The 12,245-nt window shown below is 38.8% G+C and overlaps 2 protein-coding genes and 1 pseudogene across 2 annotated transcripts; all 3 read left to right on the top strand.

Annotated features, from left to right (window-relative positions):
* Positions 1-2,070: 2,070 nt before the first annotated feature.
* LOC149405760 (pathogenesis-related protein R major form-like) lies at positions 2,071-3,331 on the top strand. Its single transcript, XM_089608028.1, has 2 exons — positions 2,071-2,533; positions 2,992-3,331. The coding sequence occupies exons 1-2, from the start codon at positions 2,112-2,114 to the stop codon at positions 3,185-3,187; spliced, it is 618 nt and encodes a 205-aa protein (XP_089464154.1). The 5' UTR covers positions 2,071-2,111; the 3' UTR covers positions 3,188-3,331.
* Positions 3,332-7,439: 4,108 nt separating this feature from the next.
* On the top strand, positions 7,440-8,332 carry LOC149405759 (protein P21-like; annotated as a pseudogene).
* Positions 8,333-9,828: 1,496 nt separating this feature from the next.
* LOC149405758 (pathogenesis-related protein R major form-like) lies at positions 9,829-11,505 on the top strand. Its single transcript, XM_089608022.1, has 2 exons — positions 9,829-10,317; positions 10,897-11,505. Exons 1-2 carry the CDS (start codon positions 9,896-9,898, stop codon positions 11,090-11,092), a joined length of 618 nt encoding a protein of 205 aa, XP_089464148.1. The 5' UTR covers positions 9,829-9,895; the 3' UTR covers positions 11,093-11,505.
* Positions 11,506-12,245: the final 740 nt, after the last annotated feature.

Below are 12,245 nucleotides of genomic sequence, written 5' to 3'. Positions count from 1 at the left end.
GGTATATCTCTTCAGCATGACTTGGTAGGTCTTGGGGACTTATCAGTAGGTCCCGAGACTCATCAGTAAGTCTCGGGACTCATCGGTAGGTCTCAGGATGCATCAATAGGTTTCGAAACTCATTATCGGTAAGACTCGGGACTCGTCAGTAGGACTCATGACTCATCAGTAGGTCTCAGAACTCGTTGGTAGGCCTCGTCAAGTGCGAGTGATCGGTGAGTCTCATCACCATGAATCAGCGGTAGATCTCATCTGACCTTCTCACCAGTGGCCTCATTGGCGTGTCTCACTAAATGACGAAACTACCCCGATTCTTCAGGTTATACTAAATACTTAAAATCTCATCATTAGAAGGTAAATGTCTCTCAACTTAACAAAACTATGTCTCTCTCTCAACCCATACCTTCTCTCTATATAATTCCTAAGGGAGAACAAACGCCCCCACCTCACATAACACTTGTACTAATATTGAGCGTCGAAGTGCGTGCCGGAGGAAACCCCTCTGCACCCTTCTAGCTCACTCTTCTCTCATTTTACAGGTGACGGACCATCGGAAACTTCTTTCCATCACGGCAAAGGCGACGAGCTTGGGAGTTTCTTCATCATTTGACTACCGCGCGATCATAGGGTCCAACCTTAGATCGAACCGTGACCGGTTCTAAATGTTGATCCATTTTTCGGCATTAACATCATATTTGAACTGCACCAAAATTGTAAAATTATGAGTACTAAAAGTATGCTAAATTCACAACATAAATATATAATCTACTACATATTTAATTAAATATTAAATTCATTTAAAAATATATGAGCTTGGAATCTATCCAAAATTTATAGTTTCAAATTATATTTTTTTACACTAATTTTTTTTTATCATTTTTATATTGTTAACCAAAAATGTATGTTTTTTTTTATTTTTAATTTTTGCTTTTTACAATGTTTTTTTTTTCTTTCAAATTTACCCCTCCCTCTAACTGGAACTCCTACCTCCGCCATAGGATTAACGACTAGTGAAAATCGGAAATATATATATATATATATATATATATATATATATATATATATATATATATTAACATCTTGTATATAGCATATGTATAAATTAATGCACAAATCTTGAATTAATTTGTTTTCTCAGCCCCATTGAATAAATTACATAATATTTAAGATGTTTTGAGTGCTTTTAACCCATGTCATTAGGGATGGCAACGGGTACGGGTAAGGCCGGGTACACCTATTCCGTTACCCGTACCCGTTATAATTTTTTACCCGTTACCCGGACCCGTTTACCCGAATTTTGAGACGGGCCGGGTAACGGGGATACCCGCCGGGTAAGCGGGTTAAAAATATTAGACCCGTTACCCGGTTTAAAAAATGGTAGCGGGTCGGGTAGACCCGTTTACCCGTTTATAAAATAAAAATCTCTCAAAAATATAAAGTTTAAAAATAATAAAATTTAGGTGAAAAATATTAAAGTGCTATATGAAAGATTGGTTGTAGTCTATATGAAAGAACCAACTTTTTTTTTTATTCTTATGTATAAAAACAATGTTTAAAATATATCATCTAATTAGGTAAACATATGATTTATTAAATATTTAAAAGTTAACGGGTCGGGTCCCGGGTAACCGGGTACGGGATGATTATTCCGTTACCCGTACCCGAACCCGTTAAAACCTTAACGGGTATTACCCGTTTACCCGTTTACCCAAAAAGAACGGGTATTACCCGACCCGAATAAATCGGGTAACGGGCCGGAATGCGGGTAACGGGTCAAATTGCCATCCCTACATGTCATCAACCAAGTGACTATTGACTTAGAGGTAAGTTTAATAAAAATATATCATTATAATTTAACTTCATATTTTTCAGGTTATTACTCACAAAATATCAATTTACTTAACAACATGACGTGTCAAACTTCCTGACATGACGTAGTAATCATCATGAATTCGAGGAATTTCCAAGCCATACTACTGGAAGAACAAATCGTCACATAGTGTTATTCCCACTAATATCCCTAGTCTCCTCTATATAAACCCACCATCTCAACCCATAGAACTCACACCACAAGCATTTCCTCAATATATACCACTCCTTCATTGATCAACATGAGGTCTTTGAAAACTCTCTCGTTTTTCCTCTCGCTCCTCACGATCACTACAACCCTAGCCCTCTTGCTTCCTTGGTCCGAGGCGGCGAGGTTCGACGTGAGGAACAATTGCCAGTTCACGGTGTGGGCCGCGGCGTCCCCGGGGGGAGGCAGGCGGCTCGAGCCGGGCCAGACGTGGTCCTTCAACGTCGCGCCTGGCACGGGTGGGGGCCGCGTGTGGGGCCGCACTGGGTGCAACTCTGGCGGAACTGGATGCCAGACTGGCGACTGTGGGCGCCTCGAGTGCCAGGGCTACGGCCAGTCGCCCACCACTCTCGCCGAGTTTGCCCTAAATCAGTACCAAAACTTGGACTTTATCGATATCTCCCTCGTCGACGGCTACAACCTTCCCATGGACTTCAGCGGTTGCCGCTCCATCAGGTTTTGTTTTTAAGGCCTAATTAAGCCCCTCTCCTCAAAAATAATTTCTTTGTAAATTTTGTTATCTAGACCCTCTAAGAATTGTTTCCCAAGTATCCCCATTTGATACTTATAACATATTGTAGAAACTAGAAAGGAAGAATAATAAATATACAAACCCCAAATTTTTTTATTAAGAAATCAGCCACACTTACAAAGAACAAACTTTTAGGTTTTGTTTGGAACATACGAGAAATATTTGGAAGAGAAATTAAAATTCTATGATGTGTTTGGACATCATAGCGAAACTGTAACATCATCACTTTCTATTCTACAAAGAGAAAACATGCATGACGTTGGCTTTTTTGTGTTTAAAGTTGATACTATATATACTACTTAATGTCATATTAAATTGATACTATATTCTCTATATATATACATATATAATTAGCGGTGTGTGTGGTTAATGATGAATATAGGTGCACGGCGGACATAAACGGGCAATGCCCCGGGGAGCTGAGGGCTCCGGGAGCGTGTAGAAACCCGGCCCCGTGGAACTACAGGGGTTTCTTCAAGCAACGCTGTCCCGATGCTTATAGCTTCCCCGAGGACGACCCGACCAGTACCTTCACTTGCCCCGGTGGAACCAACTACAGGGTTACCTTTTGCCCTTGAACATGAACAAAACCCTAGCCAATATCTCTATACTACTTATATCTATGCATGTGTGTTGTGTTTACAATTAATGAATAAATGCGTGCACTACTTGTTGCATTAGAAGAATGGTTTTTATGGAAAAGTTTACTAGACGATATATCAAGTGTGTTTTTGTTTTGAATTCCGTGTATGTGTTACTCTGAATACAATGCGTGCAATGCTTGTTTGCATTAAAAGAGTTGTTATGAAAAAGTTTACTAGACGATATTTAGTGTATTGTATTATCATCATTTTCATGCCTAATAATATAATATATGTTTTTGTTTAGATCGTTTTCATATATTGATCACCTGTGGAAGTGATTAATTTTTCCCTTAAAATATAAATGTGCACGTAGTGGAAAATTTATTAATAGCCCTCACTTATGGCATAAAAAGAAAAATAAGAGAAGACATAAGGGATAAATTACACAAAAAATTGTGATATCTGTACAGATGTGTTCCTTGCTATCTTTTACAATAATATTACGCATATTAAAAAGAAAACCATCTAACCGAGCAAAATTAACTCGAGTTAAAGAATGACCTAATATACTTAAAGCACCCACCGCAGCCATATTACTCTCTAGATAAATATGAATGATTTCAACGTTTTTCATCGCTTACATGATGAAATTTCATATGCAACTAATAATCTACGGGGGTTGAATAGAACCAGCAATTAGTTTATCAACAAGATCCTTGAGGTCATTTAAGGCTTTCCATTTCAGTCTAAAAACTTGTATGAATCAATAGGACCGGTAAAGAAGGAAATACAATTACCCGAGCTGTTTCTTATCAACCCTTTAGTAGCCCCTTTTCCCAAGAGAAAAGACCCGCTAATCTTAAGCTTAAGACCCTTGTGCGGATTACCTAGAAAGCTTAGGATTTTGATCATCAAGAGCCTTAGTAAAGTTCAACAAAATATCCTTTTGGCCAAAATTCCGTTGCACCACGCCGTGCCTTGACGAGAACATTGAAGCAAATCTATGAGAGACGATACCGATCTTCTAACACCTTCATATGTCATTTTGATATCCTCATGATAACTTTTGCACCTGTTTTTTTTTTCTTCCATATATTTCAAAAAACAGAACACAACATATATTTTAGTCCGGATAAATTGATTTTTAACATTAACTTTCAACCAACTGGAGAAGATATGAGGTATATCGTGATTTCTCTACTCCAATTTTGGAGGGAAGCCCGGAAAAACTTCCACAAAGTATCAGCAATCTCGCTAGTGAAGAAAAGATGATCTATGGTCTCTTGACTCGCCAATGTGCAACAATGACATTTAGAAGGTAATAATGAGATCCCAAACTTATTGATTCTTTCATTTGTAGGGATTGCCCTATACCACTTCCACATAAAAAAAAACATATCTTTGAAGGAATCTTAGCTTTCCATAAGATCGTGTTCTAGCTAAAAGAAGTATTTCCAATAGTAGAACTGAGAGATAGAGAAAGTCCCTGAGTGGCTAAGAGTCCATAATAAGGTGTCTTTTTCCCGCGACGGTCTAGTACAAGAGATAAGCCGCTAATTCACCTGAGGAGATATTTAATATTTCGTGATTAGTTGATTTCGTGTGGATTATATTTTAAAGACCGGTAACAATATTTAATATTTTGAAATCATAATAAATGACTATACATTTATAGATTTCCAATTATTTTAAACTACTACGACTAGTCTTTCCTTCCCACCAAAAATTGTGTTGCATATTACACAAAGCTTATCTACTGAGCTAGCTTATCTTATCAAGAAAGATCAGTTAAATATACAACATTTACATGACAGATATGTAGCCATTTTTAGGCCTATTTCTCGTCTAAATTTTGTAACGGAGATTTTGTTTGTTGCTTTAGTTGGAACACTGTAAAAGATATCTGGTGCGCTTTTATGTGCTTTCCCAGAGGGACACATGTAAGATAGAATGGAAAATGATACTGGTCTATCATGCTTTCAAAAACACCGTTAAACAACAACGACAATATTTGTCGTATCTAAAGTAGCTACGTACCTACGAAAATTGGTATGTAGAGTTGAGTTAATTTAAAAATATAGTTTATGTTGTCATGTGTTTTTTATGTGGATTTGAAATATTTCTTGTTTGGAAAACCTGTTTCAACATGTCGGACATCATATTCTTATCTTGGAAAAACATGTTTGTTTGTTTGCTAGATCGCGCCATACTCGCTTTGGGTATTTTATGCAAATTTTGTTTTAATTAGAGATTCGCTTCCGATTTTTTCCTCTTCGAATCAATCAGTGGTGGTCTTATCCAAAATCCTAGTAAGACGTCATGAATCATGACTAGGTTTTGCCTCTTATAAAATGCATATTTTTATCTTTAGGAGCTTCTTTTCTCCTACGCATTCTGAGTTTTCAGGAAGGGATGTTAGCGAAACTTGTATTGTGAGTGTGAGTGCGATGACGCTTGTCTTGTTCAAACCACTTATTTGTGAGTGAGAGAAGTTTGGTTTTTTTATTATTTTTTATTATTTATGATATTGTACTAAAAATCATATGTTGTTAATAATGGGTGCTAAATGGCTGATCATTCAGGGTTTAGGATTTAGGCCACTTATTTGTGAGTAATTTGAGTTGAAGTGAGAGGATTTAAAACTCATGAAGAGCCAGACTTGAAATTAATGGGTACTAAATGGTGTTAGGAATCCCACATCGAAAATGAATGGGAACTAACAAGAGCTTATAAAGGTAATGGATTACTCTTCTCATTACCAATTGGTTTTGAGATGGAACCCCATGATACTTTCACATGGTATCAGAGCAGCTCAATGGCGATCGATTCGACCGATTCGGCTTCGTTGTCATATGAAAATCCTCTTCTCCGTCAAGCTGCGTCTCCATTTTCATCGTCGCTGAGCACTGGAGTCTCCATCAAATTGGACAGAGATAACTATCTCATCTGGAAATCACAGGTTTTTCCGGCCATCAGAGGCCACAATCTCCAGGGAATCATCCTCGGAACCAAAGCGTGTCCTCCAGAATTCATCACCACCACAGACGAGGCAGGGAAAAGTGTTGAAACTCTGAATCCGGACTTTGAAATCTGGAATCGTGAGGATCAACTCCTGCTTAGCTGGATTCTCTCATCACTGACGATTCCAATCCTCAGAAGTGTAACTCGAATCAACACAGCCAGAGGTGTTTGGGTAGCGCTCGAGAGATTGTTCGCCGTGAAATCCAAAGCGAGGCTCATGCCTTTGAAGGTTCAACTACAGACGACGAGGAAAGGATCGTTGTCAATCTCCGACTATTTCTCGAAGATGGAGGGAATAGCTGATCAGCTATTTTTGGCTGGCGAGGATCTCTCCGAATCTGACCTAATCACGGCAATTCTGACTGGACTTCCAGCGGAGTACGACGTGACTGTAGGCTTGGTCAACAATCGCCTTCAAATGGCTGAGATTCAAGGTTTCGAGATCTCTATTCAAGAGATTCAAGCCATGGCTCTAGCGCAGGAAATGAGAATTGAACAGCAAAACTCCAGTGAGCTGACAGCTGCAAATCAGGCGGTGGTGGCGAATTTTGCAGAGAATCGCAATGGAAACTCTCGAGGACGAGGAAGGAACAACTTCCAACCTTGAGGTCGCGGAGGCAGAGGAAGGTCAAATGGAGGCGGAAGAGGCACGAACTCCAGGCCGACCTGCCAAATCTGCGGCAAACAAGGCCACACAGCTCTAGCATGTTGGCACAGACTCGATGAAAGTTTCACCGGCGACGATGGAGCTCAAACACAGCAATCTAAACCAGCTGCTGCATTTTTTGCTGGTCCTGAGACAATGTCTGATCCGTGCTGGTACGCTGACTCCGGAGCCACTGATCATGTAACAGCTGAGCTCGAAAACCTGCAGTTCAACAACGAGTATAAAGGAAAAGGAAAGCTCATGGTGGGAGATGGTAAGCGTTTGTCCATTACACATACATGATCGACTGTGATTCCTACAGATAATGATATGAGTCTGAAGATGAACAATATTCTTAGAGTGCCTGGTATCAGAGCCCATTAAGCTCAAACGGGTATCCGATCCAATCGTTGAGATTCGGCCCAAGATGAGTGAACGCAAAGAGCCGCCATCTTGAGGGGGCGTGTTAGGAATCCCACATCGAAAATGAATGAGAACTAACAAGAGCTTATAAAGGTAATGGATTACTCCTCTCATTACCAATTGGTTTTGAGATGGAACCCCATGATACTTTCACAAATGGCTGATCATTTAGCTGAGACCGTTGTGTATATTTCTACCGTTTAACGAATGTATTTCTACCGTTTAACCAAACCAATACCATAAACATTTCCTTATCACTCCTATATTTGATCAACATAAGGCCTTTCAAAACCCTCTCCGTTTTCTTCGCAATTATCACAACCCTAGCCCTATTTCTTCCTTGGTCCAACGCGGCGAGGTTCGACATCAAGAACAGCTGCCGGTACACGGTGTTGGCCAGACGTGGACCATTAACGTCCCGGCTGGAACGAAAAGGGGCCGCGTGTGGGGCCGCACCTGGTGCAACTTTGACCAAGCCGGACGAGGAGGGTGCCAGACTGGCGATTGTGGCGGGGCCCTCGAGTGCCGAAACTTTGGGAAGCCGCCTAACACACTGGCGGAGTTTGCCCTAAATCAGTTCCAGAACTTGGACTTCATCGACATCTCGCTCGCCGACGGCTTTAACCTTCCCATGGACTACACTGGTTGCCGCTCCATCAGGTCTCTCTACGGCAATTTAGCTATCTATATATGCATTTGATGAAGCTAATAACCCTCGGCTATTATAATGAAGTATAGTTTACCATATAATGCAACAAGTAGTGCATGAATTGCTGTTTTATTTACCCTAAATAGTATATATTAAATCATACTACATGTCTATGTATGCATATTTAACGGTGTGTGTGATTAATGATGTGTATATAAGTGCGCGGTGGACATAAACGGACAGTGCCCCGTAGAGCTGAGGGCCCCGTAGAACTACAGGGTTTCTTCACGCAACGCTATCCCGATGCTTACAGCTTCCCCGAGGACGACCTGCCCAGTACCTTCACTTGCCCCGATGGAACCAACTACAGGGTTACCTTTTGCCCTTGAACATGAACAAAACCCTAATTGATAATTATCTCATCTCTTTACTTTAATCTATCGCTGTGTGTGAGTTACTATGAATAAATTCGTGCACTATACTTGTAGCATGAGAAGAGAAGGGTAGTTGTGGAAAAGTTACTAGACGATATATCTAGTGTATTGTATTGTATGGTATTGTATTTTCATCATTTTTCTAATAGTACGATACTCAATAATAGTATATGCTTTTGTTTTGATTAAATAATAGAGACGAATCGCTATCTCGGAGAATTTAACTCATAATCTCACGTAGGAGAAGATCTCACATGCATGCAGGAGGTATGCCACCAAAATCAGATGTTTGTTAACTAGTATAACTTAAATAACTATAATATGATATCTTTAATATGCAAGTAGAAAATTCTCTCATTCTATACTCTATTTATTATCGTTTCTCTTGCAATTTTTACATGATACCCGATCCCAAAACTCAAACACTATGAACACTCTTGAAAATCATTTTTCCCTGACTTAAACTTCATCACCCGACCATACTTCTTTTAGTCGAACTCGATCAGATCATGTCACAAATCACAAACTTAATCACAAGATCTACCTCTAGTGGTCATAGTCTCTGATCATGTACATATGCGGACGAACCAAAGGACGATTACCTCACTCACGAGGCGAAAGCTCCAAAGAGCAAAGACTTGTATTGATGATGATGATGGTGGATATTCATGGTGGATGACTTGTATTAGAAATGTAGACACATTAGGGCCCTAAGCCATATGCACTATCAACTATTAGTGTTTAGTAGATTTTCTATCCAGTATGCCACAACTTTTTTAATGTCACAACAAATTAGATTAACAATATATGGTATCTTTATTTGTTCATCTATTTTATGAGTGCGTTTTGTCACACGTATTAGTTTTACAATGTATGTCTTGCCTCTAAAATTCACAAATTTAAGATGGATTCATCAATTTTATTTACAAATTCTACCACTTAACAGAATGTGTTTCCTTTTTACCAGGAGTATCATTCCCCAACCATATGAAAATATAAATAATAACAAAAAATTTAAGAAAATTAACCGTGTTCATGGAAATATCTAATTAGCGATCTCACGGAGCCTACTATAAACAAATTCTGGTGGTGGGTTTCTCTCTGAATTTTAAATATATTGTCTTGATGACCCTAGAGCCTACTTTTCTAAATGACTTAATTAATAATTATTTAAGATATTTTGAGTACTTGTAAGTTGCAACTCATATCATCAACCAACCAAATAATTTAGCTTCATATTTTTCAAGTTATTACTCACAAAATATCAATTTACTTAAGATGACTTGTCAAACTTCCTGACATGACAACAATCATAAAAAATACGAGGGATTTCCAAGCTACTACTGGAAGAACAAATCGCCGCTTATACGTAACAAATTAGCTACAGTAATAACTAATGTTCCCACTTATATCCATAGTCTCCTCTATATAAACCCACAATCTCAACCCATAGAGAACTCACACCACGAAACAAAACAAACCAAGACCAAAAGCATAAGCATTTCCTTATCATTCCTATATTGATCAACATGAGGTCCTTCAAATCCCTCTTGTTTTTCCTCTCTCTCCTCGCAATTATCACAGCCCTAGCCCTCTTTCTTCCTTCGTCCGAGGCAGCGACGTTCGACGTGAGGAACAACTGCCCATTCACGGTGTGGGCCGCGGCGTCCCCGGGGGGAGGCAGGCGGCTCGAGCAGGGCCAGACGTGGTCCTTCAACGTCGCGCCTGGCACGAGTGGGGGCCGCGTGTGGGGCCGCACTGGGTGCAACTCTGGCGGAACTGGATGCCAGACTGGCGACTGTGGACGCCTCGAGTGCCAGGGCTACGGCCAGTCGCCCAGCACTTTGGTGGAGTTTGCCCTAAATCAGTTCCAGAATCTTGACTTCATCGACATCTCCCTCGTCGACGGCTTCAACCTTCCATTGGACTTCAGCGGTTGCCGCTCCATCAGGTTTTGTAATCTAGCTAACCAAGGCCTAAGCCCCTCTCCTCAAAAGAATTTTTTTTTGTAATATAGACCCTCTAAGAATTGTTTCTGAATTATAAGCCGCGATAATAAACATTTCTAGCTCCCCATTTGAAATTTTTAACATTTTCTACAAAGGAAAAAGAATAATTAACCGAACAAAACAACGCCATATGAAAATTTAAATATTGCCATACAGTCAATCTTTCCTAAATTTTAAGTAAATATTAACGAGATTTTATTAACAAAGCAAAAAAGATGTTAATAGTTATAAATAGTAGTTAATAATCCTAAATTCACCATCAGACTCCAAAGAGCGTAAATGAAATGCTAAAAACGTCCAAACAATATTAAATCATGATAGTGACTATTTATTTAAAAATCAAAATTCTATAAATGCCTTTGGACATCATAATAACATGTAACATCACTTTCTATTCTACAAAGGGAAAACAGGCTGCCTTGGCTACCCCAATATATATATATATATATATATATATATATATATATATATATATATATATATATATATATATAATTAGCAGTGTGTGCGTGTATATATAGGTGCACGGCGGACATAAACGGGCAGTGCCCCGGGCCGCTGAGGGTTCCGGGAGGATGTAGAAACCCGGCCCCATGGGACAACAGGGGTTTCTTCAAGCAGCGTTGTCCCGATGCTTACAGCTTCCCCGAGGACGACCCGTCCAGTCTCTTCACTTGCCCCGGTGGAACAAACTATAGGGTTACCTTTTGCCCTTGAACATGAACAAAACCCTAGCCAATATCTCTCTACTTATATCTATGCATGTGTGTCGTGTTACAATTAATGAATAAGTGCGTGCACTAGCCACTTGTTGCGTTAGAAGAAGGGTTTTTATGGAAGAAGAAAAAAAATCTAGACGATATCAAGTGGTGTTTGTATTGTATAATGTTTTTGTTTTGATATCCGTGTACGTCTTACTCTGAATAAATGCGTGCTGCATTGAAAGAGTTGTTATGGAAAATCTAGACGATATCAAGTGTTGTTTATATAATGTTTTTGTTTTGATTTCCGTGTACGTCTCACTTTGAATAAAGAGTTGTTATGGAAAAAGTTTACTAGATGATATCTAGTGTATTGTATTATCATCATTTTCTTCATGCCTAATAATATAATATATGTTTTGGTTTTTATTTTTTCATAACGATCACCTGTACGTGGAATTGATTAATTGATTTCGTCATTTTATTTTATCTAAAAGACTGGTAACAATATTTAATATTTTGATAATTTGCAAAAGTTATACATCTATAAATTTCCAACACTTGTGTTTTATATTACACAAAGGATTTTTTTTAATGTGACTTAAACTCATCTTCTCATTTTAAAGAATGTGCTTATTTACTGCTAAGTTAGGTTATTTTATCAGAAAAAGTTAAACATATAACAATTAGATGATATAGGTTCAGGCCTATTTCCCGTTCAAAGTTTGTAAGGGAGATTTTGTTCGTTGCATTAGTTGGAACTCTTTTAAACATATCTTGTGCACTTTTATGTGCTTTCCCCATAGCGGCGATACATGTAAGATAGAATGGAAAATGATACTAGTTTATTATGTCTTTAAGCGTTCCATTTCTTATTTTAACAACACCGTTTAAACAACGATGAAGCTTATTCAGCTGCGACATTTGTCATGACTATAGTCGTGGCTGAAACCGATTTAACAATTGAGAATGCGTACCAACTCTTCAACATCCGTTAGTCTTGTGCAACTATCCTACGAAAATTGGAGTTTAGAGTGGAGTCATAAAAATATAGTTTATATTGTTACGTGGATAATTGACTATGTTTGTTGTTTGGAAACACTTTTCCAAGAGTAGATCGTTTAGGAAAATAAACAAAACAGGACCAAACTGTATTAGACCTTTTCAGT

Source organism: Urtica dioica, chromosome 2, assembly GCF_054948205.1.
Source record: "Urtica dioica subsp. dioica isolate 48M chromosome 2, U.dioica_male_clone48M_v1_H2, whole genome shotgun sequence".
Classification (NCBI taxonomy): domain Eukaryota; kingdom Viridiplantae; phylum Streptophyta; class Magnoliopsida; order Rosales; family Urticaceae; genus Urtica; species Urtica dioica.
This window is presented reverse-complemented; position numbering and strand designations above follow the sequence as displayed.

What these genes read in the sequence shown, in the direction of transcription:
- LOC149405760 (XM_089608028.1), top strand. Translation starts at nt 2,112, where the DNA reads ATGAGGTCTTTGAAAACTCTCTCGTTTTTCCTCTCGCTCCTCACGATC. An exon ending in AGCGGTTGCCGCTCCATCAG is followed by an intron (nt 2,534 to 2,991) that starts GTTTTGTTTTTA and finishes TGATGAATATAG; the next exon opens with GTGCACGGCGGACATAAACG.
- LOC149405758 (XM_089608022.1), top strand. Translation starts at nt 9,896, where the DNA reads ATGAGGTCCTTCAAATCCCTCTTGTTTTTCCTCTCTCTCCTCGCAATT. An exon ending in AGCGGTTGCCGCTCCATCAG is followed by an intron (nt 10,318 to 10,896) that starts GTTTTGTAATCT and finishes GTGTATATATAG; the next exon opens with GTGCACGGCGGACATAAACG.